The sequence below is a fragment of the Falco biarmicus genome, chromosome 3 (assembly GCF_023638135.1).
Source record: "Falco biarmicus isolate bFalBia1 chromosome 3, bFalBia1.pri, whole genome shotgun sequence".
In the NCBI taxonomy this organism is placed as follows: Eukaryota; Metazoa; Chordata; class Aves; order Falconiformes; family Falconidae; genus Falco; species Falco biarmicus.
Genome location: NC_079290.1, coordinates 56,130,153 through 56,142,432, shown reverse-complemented (window position 1 = coordinate 56,142,432; position 12,280 = coordinate 56,130,153). Strand labels below are relative to the sequence as shown.

The window sequence follows — 12,280 nt, the reverse complement described above, 5'->3', positions numbered from 1 at the left end:
GTGAGTAATTAGGCTGTCTAAAATGTATTTTAAAAGCCTGGTTTTAAACCAGCTGTTGCTCTTATCCACAGTGGCATTGAAGCAAACTTTTATCAGGACAATGCAATATTTTCAGTTGTGGTCTAATGAGAGTAAGTGGGGAGATGGGTGGTTCCTTTCCAGATGTCTATGCTAGAGAAAATTACAGAATGTGTGAAATCTACAGGAATAGGATGGTTATATTAAAAAAAAAAAAAAAAGTTATTGCCCCTTGGTTATTAGGCTATACAAATAAGAGAGGAACATTGGAAAAGGCCTCTCCAGTCTCAAGGTCTTTTTCTTCCTGGGATTCAGTTACTATGCATGATAGTAAGACATAGCCCATAATGAAAGCTTGCCCTTCAGTAGGGTATTCAGCTAAATAAAAAAAATGAACTACATTTTCTTGATGAATAGTGTGCACTATTTTAAAAATAATAAGATAAAGTTATGATCTTGGTTTATTAAAAACACGAATAAAATTATTGTAAACAAAGCAAAATGAAAAAATTATGAAGGCATGCATATAAAGGTGATAAATATTTTGATTTACTGTACATCAACAAGCTTGAGCCTTGGAATGAAACTAAATTAGGATACATCCTAAACTGTTATCTATCATCTTGATTTAATATTCTAGAATAAAGTTTCATAATCCAGTCTATTGAATCCAATTATAAATGTTCTCTATAAGTAATCTGTGCTAATAAACTCACAATCACATGATTAAAGTAATCAACCATGAAGAATTTTAGGAAAGTTCCAAAATGTTATAGTATTACTATTTGACCTCTTTACGTGTGAGCTTAGGTCCTGTCCTTTTCACGCTAGGTGTATGTCTTGGACTGTAATAAAATTAAGAAAAAAACCTTTAAATCCAGCTTCAGTAGAATAAGAGACTTTCATTTCCTTAGGTTTCAGTGCAAATGTCAGCATAACACTTGTGGGGAAACCTGTGATCACTGCTGCCCTGGATATAATCAGAAACAGTGGCAACCTGCAACAGCTGGGAGCACAAACATATGTGAACGTGAGTAGCCTAAAAGATGCTAGGTTAAAAGGGACATTGACAAGAGGGTGGGAGTTACCCATAGCACACGTGTCCATGGAACGTAACTAGCACACTACATGTTTTAACACCTTTTTTCTGTACTGAGAAAATTCTTCCCATACAGAAATGAGGAATAGATGATGCAGTGAGTATTATTTATGTTCTTCTCTCATACTAAACAATGAAAATAGTCATTTGTGTGAGAATATTACATGAGGAAGCCTTCTTGTACTGCGTTGAGTCAACATCTGTCCCCAGTCATAGCTGTCTGCTGACAGATTGTGGATCCCCCCAGCAGAGCAGAGGCTATAGGCATCCTGTACAACTTCAGAATTTGCTTTCCCATCACCCAGCCTCTCGGTGCTCAGATTGCAAAGAGATTGCTCAAGGCTGCCACAGCTTACAGGCACTTGAGCTGCCCTCCATTCTGCTGACCATGTGTAAATGGGCACAAAGGTATACCTGATGGGAAGCCCTGGCAATTCCACACTTGCACCCCTTCCTGTGCTTGCAGTTGGAAATTTGGAGTGCTTTAGCCCCACAGACTGAGTAGTCAAGCTGGAGAAATCCACTGACCTTTCCCCCACTTCCACTGTTGTATTAGGTCTGGCTGAGCCCCACAGCAGCCCTCGCGGTGCTGCGCTTGTATGGGTAGCTGGACTGGCGGTGATAACACACCGGTGTTCTGACTAGTGCTGAGCAGTGCTCGCACAGCATCAAGGCTGTCTGTCCAGCCTTCCTCCATCTCCCCCCACCACTAGGCTGGGGGTGGGCAAGATCTTAGGAGGGGACGTCACCGGCACAGCTATCCCAAAGTGACCAACGGGATGTTCCATATCATATGGCATCTGCTCAGATAGAAAAGCTAAGAAAAAGGAGGAGGAAGGGGGGACGTTCATTATTTACAACATTTGTCTTCTGGAGCAATCACTACGTGAACTGAAGCCCTGCTTTCTGGGAAGTAGCCAAACATGGCCTGGTGATGGGAAGTAGAGAATAACATCTTTTGTTTCCTTTGCTTCCACAAATGTGATTTCTGCTATAGCTTCATCAAACTGCCTTTATCTTGACCCATGAGTGCTTTTTCCCCCTTATTTTCTTACCCCCTATTCCACCGAGGAGGGGAGTGATAGAGTGGCTGGGTGGGCACCTGGCATCCAGCCAAGGTCAACCCACCACACCTGTGTTTCATTTTTTTGTTATACAAAATAATGGCATGGACCCTCTTTTGGTGGAGGGGTACATACTGTCACACATGGATGTTTTGCATCCTTCTAGCAAGAAACCAAGAGTGTGGTACAGATATCTGTTGCCATCTCTGTACACATCCTGTTCTGAGCAAATGTGTTGCCAGCCTGCAGCTTTCTTTGTCTGGCCTTATTTATTTTCCTTGTCTGCCTTTCCTGAGAGCAGCATAGCCAGTGGGTACAAACCGTTAACAGGGAAACCTTATTTGAAAGCCAGAGTGATGCACCTATATAATCAGTTTGAGGAATAAAGAGGTGGCTTGTTTAACCAAAACTGCAGTACTAAGAGTGAGTATTGGGGGTGGGGGAGGAAGCTGATTAAAATGTTTGATAGAAGATAAGCATGTTGGGACACAAATTTTGGACAATATTTGAAACCTCATTTAAATTCCCCTCTTTGAAAGGAAAGCATTTTCTGCCAGGAAAGAGATAGACAAAGAGCATAAATAATGTCATGGTTTTAGAAGATCATCTACAAGATTCTGAGCCAAAACAACTTCGCTTCTAACTACCTCTGAAGAAATACCCTTTTTAGTATGGATTGCTCCTAGCAGTTTGAGGTGATTTGTTGAGAGCGTTTGCCAGGTGCAGACCTCTTTTCCTGGCAGCAGGTAGTGAAGGAATTAAAGCAACCTCGTTAAGCTTCCTGGAAGCTTTAACTGAGGTTCCTTGAGAGAAACTGATTGAAAGAGATTGGTGGAAGCTTGTAGGGATAAACCCAACCTTTTGCTTTGAGTTTCCCAGTACTGTATGCGTCAGCAGATGGCCCAGGGTGGTGAGAAGATGCTTGATGAGGTAGAAGGGGGTTCTGTTTCCCTGTGAGAGAAAATGCTATTACTGTAATCAGAGCAAATAATTTCCCACGGCTGTTAGAAGACATACTTGCAAGCTGTAGCTTACAGATGCTTTGGCCCTAGAGGAGAGGAGCTTTTATTTACATCATAAATACTTTCTTTTTCTTTTCTTTTTTTATTAATGTTCTCTTCTTTCCTTTTCTGACTTGGTATCTTGAACCAGCATCTTATATGTGCAATGTTTTATTTTCTTGGAGAGTTATATGCATAAAAAGAACAAAAGATCTTCACAGGCTATCAAACCTGGTCAGGGAACCTAGTCTCAACCTGTCTGGTTCCTGTCAGCAGACCGTAAGGGAACCTGATATCAGGCCAGCACCCCAGCTGTGTTGTTGGTAGTGTCTAGGAAAAGGTTTCCTTGCCCAAAGCTGTTGAGACACAAAGACATAGAGGAGACACAGCAAATGATCCAATTTCCCTTCTCTTGCCTGAATGATTGTGTAGCAAGGCATGGAGAATCAGTTGTCCCTGAGTTGTGCTCCCAGTTATGCCCCATACTTGGAAGAGAGTTTGGAAGGATTATCTCCCATACACTTCCCTTGTTGTAAAGAAAGGGTCAGGACCCTTAGCTTCTGTTTTGAAGTGCTTTCAGGAACCCGTTGATAAGGGTTCCTGATACTTCCAGAGTATCTTATCCCATGGTCAAGATGAAGGGAGGATTTCAGGATTTCCCTAAACATGAAGTCATATCTTTATAAAGTCAAAACTTCAGGAATTTCGTGGGAAGGTTTCCCTGGAGTGCTGGAATATCTATCATTAAAAGCTCACTTAGCACCCAGATGCTTGGGGAAGCCTTTTTTGCTTCCTGCATTCTTTAAAAAATTTTTCCCGTTGTTCCTTTCCAGCGAGGAAAGATGGATCAGATAAAAAAGGACAATAAGGTAACTTTATGGCAAACCCATGGCCCTGTCGTTTGATTTATTCTGTTTGCTTGCTGTTATGGTTGACTTCTACTCAGAATTATGTTATAGTTCTGGAAGATTTCAGTGAAGACAGGCAGAGCTTTGCATGACCAATGGAAGGAGATTAGTTTTAACTAAGATGAGATATACACCTCCATCACCCTTTACTCAAACTGTATTTGCAGGAACTAAAAAAGTGTGGAGCTATTTTTCAGATCCATCCTCTTCTGCAAGCAAAGCATTATTGGGCTGGCTCTAGGATTTATATTGCTAGACCTTTTTTGCCAAAGGTAAAACAGCAAAGGGTTTTGGGGATTTAGGTCTCCCACCTTGATGTAAGGAGGTTGATGAAGCCAGCTGGTGCCTGTATAAGGCCACAAGTGGATATATCAGTGGATGTATCTTAGATGTTTTTGAGAGATGAATTTCCTAAGCTGAGGCATCTGTGAGGCTGATGTGCCTGCAAGCAAAGCCTCATAGATACTTCTCAATCTCTTCTGAGCACTGCAATGTTAACAGCTGTTCGAAGGAGTTAAAAGTGTAGCAGAACGTGTGTAGAGATGGATTCAGAGCCACTGTGAGTTCAGCTGTTACTTTTATTTGGCTTAACAGAAGGCAAAAGTAAAGGAAAGGAGCTAACCACAAACTACCTAAAGTAAAATGTATCACAGCTGAGACTTTAAACAACCATATACTGGGGAAATGAGTTATCTCAGTCACCTAATTCTATCCTTTTCTAGGTAATAATAGTATATTATTATTGGTGGTGGTATTATTGTTACTCATACCATACTTTTTGAATTCACAATTCCCAAGAAGTAGGATGAACTCGTGCTTAAAACTTCTCCGTTCAGAAGACAGCAGCTGGGTAAATGTATAGCCAAGTTTGCTGGTATATCTGTATCTAAGCTGAGTATGAGTTCTTTGATGTAGGTCTTTTTATTCAAATGTGTATATCTTATCTATAATTGTTTATTTTAAATAAAGATTTAGTGCACATGCTTGAGCCAAGATGTATTTTGAGGCATGGAAAAACAGAATAAGCATTTGAACATGTTTTTAGTAATTCTAAAAAACTGCTGAGACCATTCTTCTGGAGCTTCCTTGTTCTGCATTTATGCATAAATATGTAGTTTTGAGATGGTACAACTGTTTCCTCCTCTGACAAGCCTAGCAACACGTTTTCTTCATGTCTACGTGATCTTACCATGTTTCTGGTATGGAAATCCAGTTATTGACAGGTAAATATGTGCGTTTGAGCATACTCCAACATACCTGAGTATATGTATACATTAAAAAAATCTAAGTTTCTTTTTCACCTCTGCTACATTACTAAAATTCTAGCATAATAAAGAAAGCTGACTTGGGATATTACTTTTTCAGCCTGCAATTGCCATGGACATGCCACTGATTGCTACTATGATGCTGATGTTGATCAGCGTCGAGAAAGCTTAAACATCCATGGGTATTATGAAGGTGGAGGAGTCTGCATTAACTGCCAGGTAAAAAGGTCGTTTTGGTCAGTTTAAATAAATTACATTTGAAGAAGGGCTATTGAAGTGGGACTGTGTCTACACCAGCAGTTTAGAGGCTGACCAGTCTCAATAGCTCAATTTCTCTGGTGGTGTCACTGATGCTCAAAGCAGGGAAACAGGTGTCTGAAAATAATTTACATTATACAACATTGCTTATTACTATATAAATTACACATATAAATTGTATTTGTGCTTAGTCCTGAGTGATTCAAATAAAGCCACACAATGCAACAGTTAAATCAACTACAAAAGTTCCCCTTCCTGTTATTACAAAGCCTGCCATTTCCCTACTTAACCAAAGGAAAAAAAATTAACCAAATAAAATTCCAGCTCAGGCCAGCTGGTTCTTTACTGCAGCAAAAGACAGAGGGCTGTCCCTCATCAGCAGAAATAAAGGAGGCTATAGGCTATACCAAGAAGGAAGCTTATAGATATTGAAGAAGCACAGAGTCATAGAAGGGACCTCTGGAAGTCATCTAGACTAGTGCTCCCCTCAAACCAAGGCCACATGCAAAGTTCTATCAGGTTGCATTGAGAAACATCTGGTGGAGTTCTGAAAACTTCCAAGGATACAGATTACACAGACTCTGGGTAATCTTTTACAGCACTTAATTGCTCTCATGGTAAAGAGATTTTTGTTACTGTTCAGTAGGAATTTCTCCAGTTGCAACTTGTGACAGTTAGCTTTTGTCCTTTTGCTGTGCATCTGTGAGAAGAGTTGGCTCTGTCTTCTGTGTGACATCCTCTTAGGTAGAGAAAAACTACCATTAGACACTTCTAATTAGACATCTCCTTGAACATCTCTTCTCCAAGCCAACCAAAGCCATTCCCTCAGTTTCTCCTTACATGTCATGTGCTCCAGCCCCATAACTATCTTAGAGGCATGGTTGGATTGAATCAACAAATGTAAATTTGGAATCAGAGACTTTATACTGTATCTGTCATTAACGGATAACATATTCTCGGAAGGAGAAAGAATGTCTGTTATCCTGAGTAACTTTTGTTCTGCTCTGGCTAATTACTATCAGGAAAGATCATACAAGGCTCTGATCAACTTCGTCTAATCTTGGACTTACCTCTGCTTTGAGTGGGATTGAACTACCTGACCTCCTGAGGTCCTTTACCATCTGAATTATTCATTGGCTTAGTGATCTCAGGGTTAAATACACCCAGACTTATTTGGAAATTTGTCTTCCTTTTGTTGTCAAGTCATCTGAAGTATGACAAACAACTGACCAGAATGTAATTCAAGGGGAAAATTATCACCAAGCCTATGTTCCTATGAAACCTATGCATCATGATTTATGTATTGCCATGTTGTGTATTTAAAAATACAGCTGCATTTAAGCAACAAAAGAAAGGAAATATCCAGTAAAATTTATAGGGTATGTTTTCCATTTTATAGCCACAATATAATCAGATATTGTCCAAAAGGCAGTCAGAAGACAGTAGAGTTATTTTTATTAGCATGAGAAGGAGAAATGTTCTTTGTCTTCTAATTGACTTTTCTGTGCAGAACTTTATTCATGCAGTCTGGTAAGACTTATCATGTTGGTCTTTCCTGTCAGCTCTTTGTTCATGTAAGAACATTTCTCTTATATTGCTTCCAGGATAGAAAAGAGCAAAATTAATCTAAATCTGTGAGTCTCGGTTAGATGACTGATACTAATTGTTTGTAACCTAATTTTGTGGAAGTTACGCTGATTAAATAAGTTTACCATGAATCTAATTATAGCTCCCCACCCCGGATAAAGCACATGGATTTTAATTTACTTTTTCTGCCTGTGTCAGGGAAAAAAGTGTTGGGAATGGATGCTTAAATGAAGAAGAGATAGAATTGAAATGTTGCATACAAAGATACATTCAATTTTTTTAGCATCTGGTAAGAAGGGAGGTCTGAAAATCACAGTCAGACCCCCTACTCAGAGCAGGTCTAATTAGATCAGGTTGCTCAGGGACTTGTTCAGTCAAGCCTTGAACATCTCCAAGGATGGAGATGCCACAGTCACTCATGGCAACTTGTTCCAGTGTTTGACTGCCCTCATGATAAATTTTTTTCCCTAATACCTAATTGGAGTTTTTCATGTTCCAATCTGTGCCTGTTGCCTCTCATCCTATTGCTGTGTACCTCTGAGAAGAGTCTGGCTTCATCCCTTCTGTATCCTCTGATCAGATAGCTGTAGGTAGCAGTAAGTTCTCCCTTCTCTTCTTAATGCTGAAGAGACCCAGCTGTCTCAGCCTCTTCTTGGATGTCATGTGCTTTGGTCCCTCACCATCTTGGTGGCTCTGCCCACCCCTTGTCCACAGCACCAGGTCATCTTATCACAGAGATCAATGAAGTTGATTGGCATACTTTGCCCTAGGTAAATTTATGTTGAATACGTCCAATCACCGTCCTCTCCTTTATGTGTTCTAAGATCACTTGTTCACTGGATCTCCTTCTCCACCGAGCAATGGGCCTAGCTTTTCTTTTGCTGCTGCTGTACTCCTGGAAACCTTTCTTTTTGCACTTCACCTCCCTTGCTAGTTTTAACTCCAGCTAAGCTTTGGCTTTCCTAACTCCACTCCTGCATGTATGGGCAGACTTTGTATTGCCACCAAGTAGCCTGTGCCTGCTTCCACCTTCCATGTACTTCTTTTTTGAGTTTGAGATCAATCAGGAGCTCTGTATTTATCTGTGCTGGCCTTCTACCATACTTGCATGATTTTCTGCACATTGGAAAGAACTGTTGTTGTCCTAAGGAGGCTGTCCATGAGAATCAACTAGCTCTCCTGTTCTTTTTTCCTCTCTAGGCCAGTTTTAGGTAAGCAGATACCTGAACAAGCCAAAATCTACTTTTCTGAAGACCCAGGACTGTATTTCTGCTGTTGGTCTTGCTTACTTGTCTCAGGATCTTGAAATCCACAGTCTTGGGGTCATTGCAGCTGAGACTGCCCTCAACTGTCACATGTTCTTCCTTGTTAGTGGGTCTCAATTTGGATGGAACATCTCCCCTAACTGGTTCATGAACCTCTATATCCAGAAATTGTCTTTGATACTTTTGAAATAACTTCTGGATTGCTTGCACCCAGCTGCATTGCCCTTCTGGCAGATACTGAGGTTGTTAGTCATCCACGAGTACCGAAGCTTTCCCTAGTTCCCAAAAGAAGGCTTCATTTGCCGCCTTGTTCAAGCAGTCTGTAACAGACACCTATTGCAGTATCAGCTGTGCTGGTCTGTTCTCTGATCCCCGCCCTCAAGCTCTGCACAAGTTCATCCCCTGCCCTAAGCTCCAGGGAGAGGCCCAGGCACTCTACAGCCCACACTGGGAGAGCGGCATCCACCTCTGGGAGCTCTGTCTGGGGTGGGGCCTCTGACGTGCTGTGGGAGTTAGCACTGGTAGTCTCCAAAGAACGTGCCCTGCAATGTGTTGAGACCGTTGCTGCACAATCTCCAAGTAGCCCTACACAGTCTTGAGCAGAGATGGTGGTCCCCTCTGTGCTCCTGCCATGCTAAGTGCTGCAGCAACCACTGTTGTTGTCTGCTGTGTGATGCGAGCATCATCTTCCCTGATCTCGTGTCAGCCTTCCCTAGCAGCTCAGATCTGAAGGTGCTAGAGGAGGCTCCTGGCAGAGCTGGAGACGGAACCCAAAACTGCTGTGCAAACTGAGAACCCCAACCATGAGCAGCAGCCAGCCCCAGCAGCATCCTGGGTGCCCTGCTCATGAACTGCCCCACCAGCCCCAAGTGCTGGGTCCCTGCTCAGCCCTGAATTGCAACATTTCCTAAGGAGGAACTAAACAGTGGGTGGGAGCTGCTTTGCTTGCTCCAGGGCAAAGCTTCCCCCTCCAGTTCCCTACTCACGAGACTATGAGCTCTCCAGGATGCCTTGTGACCATGATTTACTCAACCAGTGCATACCATCGGAGCTGCATGCTGCTGCTGCCCCACCGCAGGGGAGAGCTTTGCTGCAGGAGTTGAAACACACTCAGGACTGTGTTCAGAGGGGTGTTACATGGTTTTGCTGTAGTTCAAATTACGATATGTTTTCTGTGTGCCTGAAACACATGTTTAGAGACATATACTTTTCTAATGGAAGATCTGCTTTGTGCTGACCTGACTGATCAGGTTTTGGTTTATTTTGATGTTGCTGATCTTAGGCATAGAATATTCAAAAAAGTAATATATAGTATGAGGGCTAATTTATGATGCAGTTCCCTGAATGATATATGCGTTATGATAAGAAAATACCATAAAAAGAGAGATGTGACAGGGAAAAGAGATTTTTTTCCCCTATATTTTTTTTTAATAGCTCTTTTTTATAATGGTTTAAAGATAAAATTCAGCTGCTTTATGTGAGAACACCATGCTACAGAAATCTGTAGAGGACAGGTGGATAAAGAACACCAAATGATGAGCGCGGTCTTTATTGCACCCATATTCCATTTTTCTCCTGTGCTGATCCTTTCTCAGTTGTATATAGAAACAGGGTAAAGGATGTTATTGTTTCTTAATTCTTCCAAATTTCCCCTTATATCTCATATTCTCCTTTTGTTTTATATTACACAGCATAACACAGCTGGTATTAACTGTGAGAAGTGTGCAAAGGGTTACTATCGTCCTTACGGTGTTTCAGCAGGAGCTCCTGATGGCTGTATATGTGAGTCCTTCTCTGTTAAGTATCTTCTCATGGTGGTGGCGTGGGGAGGGGTTGGCTGTAATCAAGGCATGGGACGCATCCTTTGGGGAGGAAAAATGGTAGAGTGACCAAAAGATGTTGCAGAGCAACTGCAAATGATTTTTTGTGTTCCTTTAGACCCTTTTAAATGTATTTGTATTAACTTATGTGTCATATGAGCCTAAAGCTTCAGACTAGCAGCAGGACAATAAGAGGAAGTAAGCCACAAAAGTCTTCTGAGGAGATAGGATCATGTAAGCCTGGGGTGCTGCTACACACACCACAGCGAGGAGGCCTGACCTCTAGGAAGCTACTCTCATTTCCTACCCTCATGACCTTGCTTCTCTTTGCTCTTTGATGTAGATGTGAGGTATCCTTTGGCTCTTGGTCACTTGAAAAATTTATTCTATAGCTCAAATGGTCACAAGGATCACTACTGTTTTATGCAGTGCTGAACCTAACAACTAATAAATGATGCAAGAGGATAATTACTAATGTAACATTTGAAAAAGAAGACCTGAGTATAGGTGAGAGATAAGGGTTGAATTACAAACAGGCTGAAGGATCCTTGTGACAGGTAGGAGGAAGCTATGGTTTGTTGTGTTTGGGTATTGAAATGAACAAGAAGTCAACAGCTGTGACGTGCTGCTAGAATGTTGGACATGGTATATAAGGAAAGGTGGATGGAGCGTGGTGCTTAGCCTAGACCATGAAGTGAAATGAGTGGATGCCACAGAAAAGGTAGTGGCTGCAGTGCTGTGGAGTAATAACATGCAGCTTTCTGAATTAAAAAAACCTAAACAGTCTAAGAAAATAACATGGGTCTTACTTCCAAGGGGTATCACAAAGACTGGTGATATAAAGTACTTGGAAAATATGTAACAGCGTGCAAATGTTAATTCTCCAAATAATGAGGCATTCACATCTGCAAATCTACTATTATAATTCCATGGTGCACTGCTGTAAAAGGCAAATTAATTCTTTTCAAAGGAGTGCCTAATTGCTGATCCTTACTTAGCCTGCAGTTGTAACTCGGAGCGTGCAGAGGGCTGTGAGGAAGGGTCTGGCCGCTGCTTCTGTAAGCAGAATTTCCAGGGAGAAAGCTGTGAACGCTGTGCTGCTGGATTCTATGGTTATCCATTTTGTGTGCGTAAGTATTCAAATAAAAATGCCTCTTTCCTGTGTTTTAAATTTCCATTAAAGAATTAACAGTTTCTGGCATTTCAGCTTCATACGTTTACATTTGCTGATAAACCAGTTGTCATGATACTGAAGAGTCTGATTTATTCTACAAAACAACAGTTACTTGAAAATCAAATAGATCATGCTGCATTCTTACAATTCTGAGTTCATTTTAGACATCTTCATCATGGCTACAGCCTCTCTCTCAGTAAGTCATGAACTCTAGTCCTATAGCCCTAGACAAATTGTTTAAACGTGTCTCAGGGCCTTTAGGTATAAAGAGCACTTGGACTAGGAAGTGGAACATGACCGTAGTGAGAGAGAGGGGAGAAAATGGTTATGTGTTCTCCTTAATTTGGGTGGATTTGGAACTTGCATCCCTGATAAACAAAGCTTGTGGGCTTTCAGAGGATCCTAAAATAAATAATTCTAAAATAGTGCCTGTTTAATGTTGGAAGGGCTCTCCTGGCAGAGCATAAGGCTCTCAGCTGTGCTCTCTTACTTCTACTGGACTGCAGATAGGTGTAGATATGTGATTGAAGGAAGGATTCCAGTTTGTTTCAGATTTTTTTAAAAGTGGTTGAAGGAAAGGTGTTTGTAAATCCAAAGGAAACAAACGTATTAGAAAAAACGATGTGATGTAGAACTGCTGAGTGGTTCCATTTATTGAAAATGGTAATAGATGCTATCTAATGCTATTGACTAATTGAAAATCAGATTCTTACTTTAAAACAAGGAGATTAAATTTAAGTGTTGGGAATTCAGAAATTTAAATGGTTTCCCCATAAACAAATTATATATAAAATAACTGAGAAGAAAATGTAATACCAGGA

The 12,280-nt window shown here is 41.1% G+C and overlaps 1 protein-coding gene across 1 annotated transcript in view; it reads left to right on the top strand.

Moving 5' to 3' along the window:
• The window catches only part of LAMA3 (laminin subunit alpha 3), a 122,918-nt gene that overhangs the window by 22,499 nt on the left and 88,139 nt on the right, over positions 1-12,280 (top strand). The window contains exons 7-10 of the mRNA XM_056332756.1: positions 933-1,048; positions 5,456-5,574; positions 10,157-10,247; positions 11,284-11,415. Coding sequence (XP_056188731.1) covers positions 933-1,048; positions 5,456-5,574; positions 10,157-10,247; positions 11,284-11,415 — 458 coding nt within the window. The remainder of the gene's footprint in view (positions 1-932; positions 1,049-5,455; positions 5,575-10,156; positions 10,248-11,283; positions 11,416-12,280) is intronic.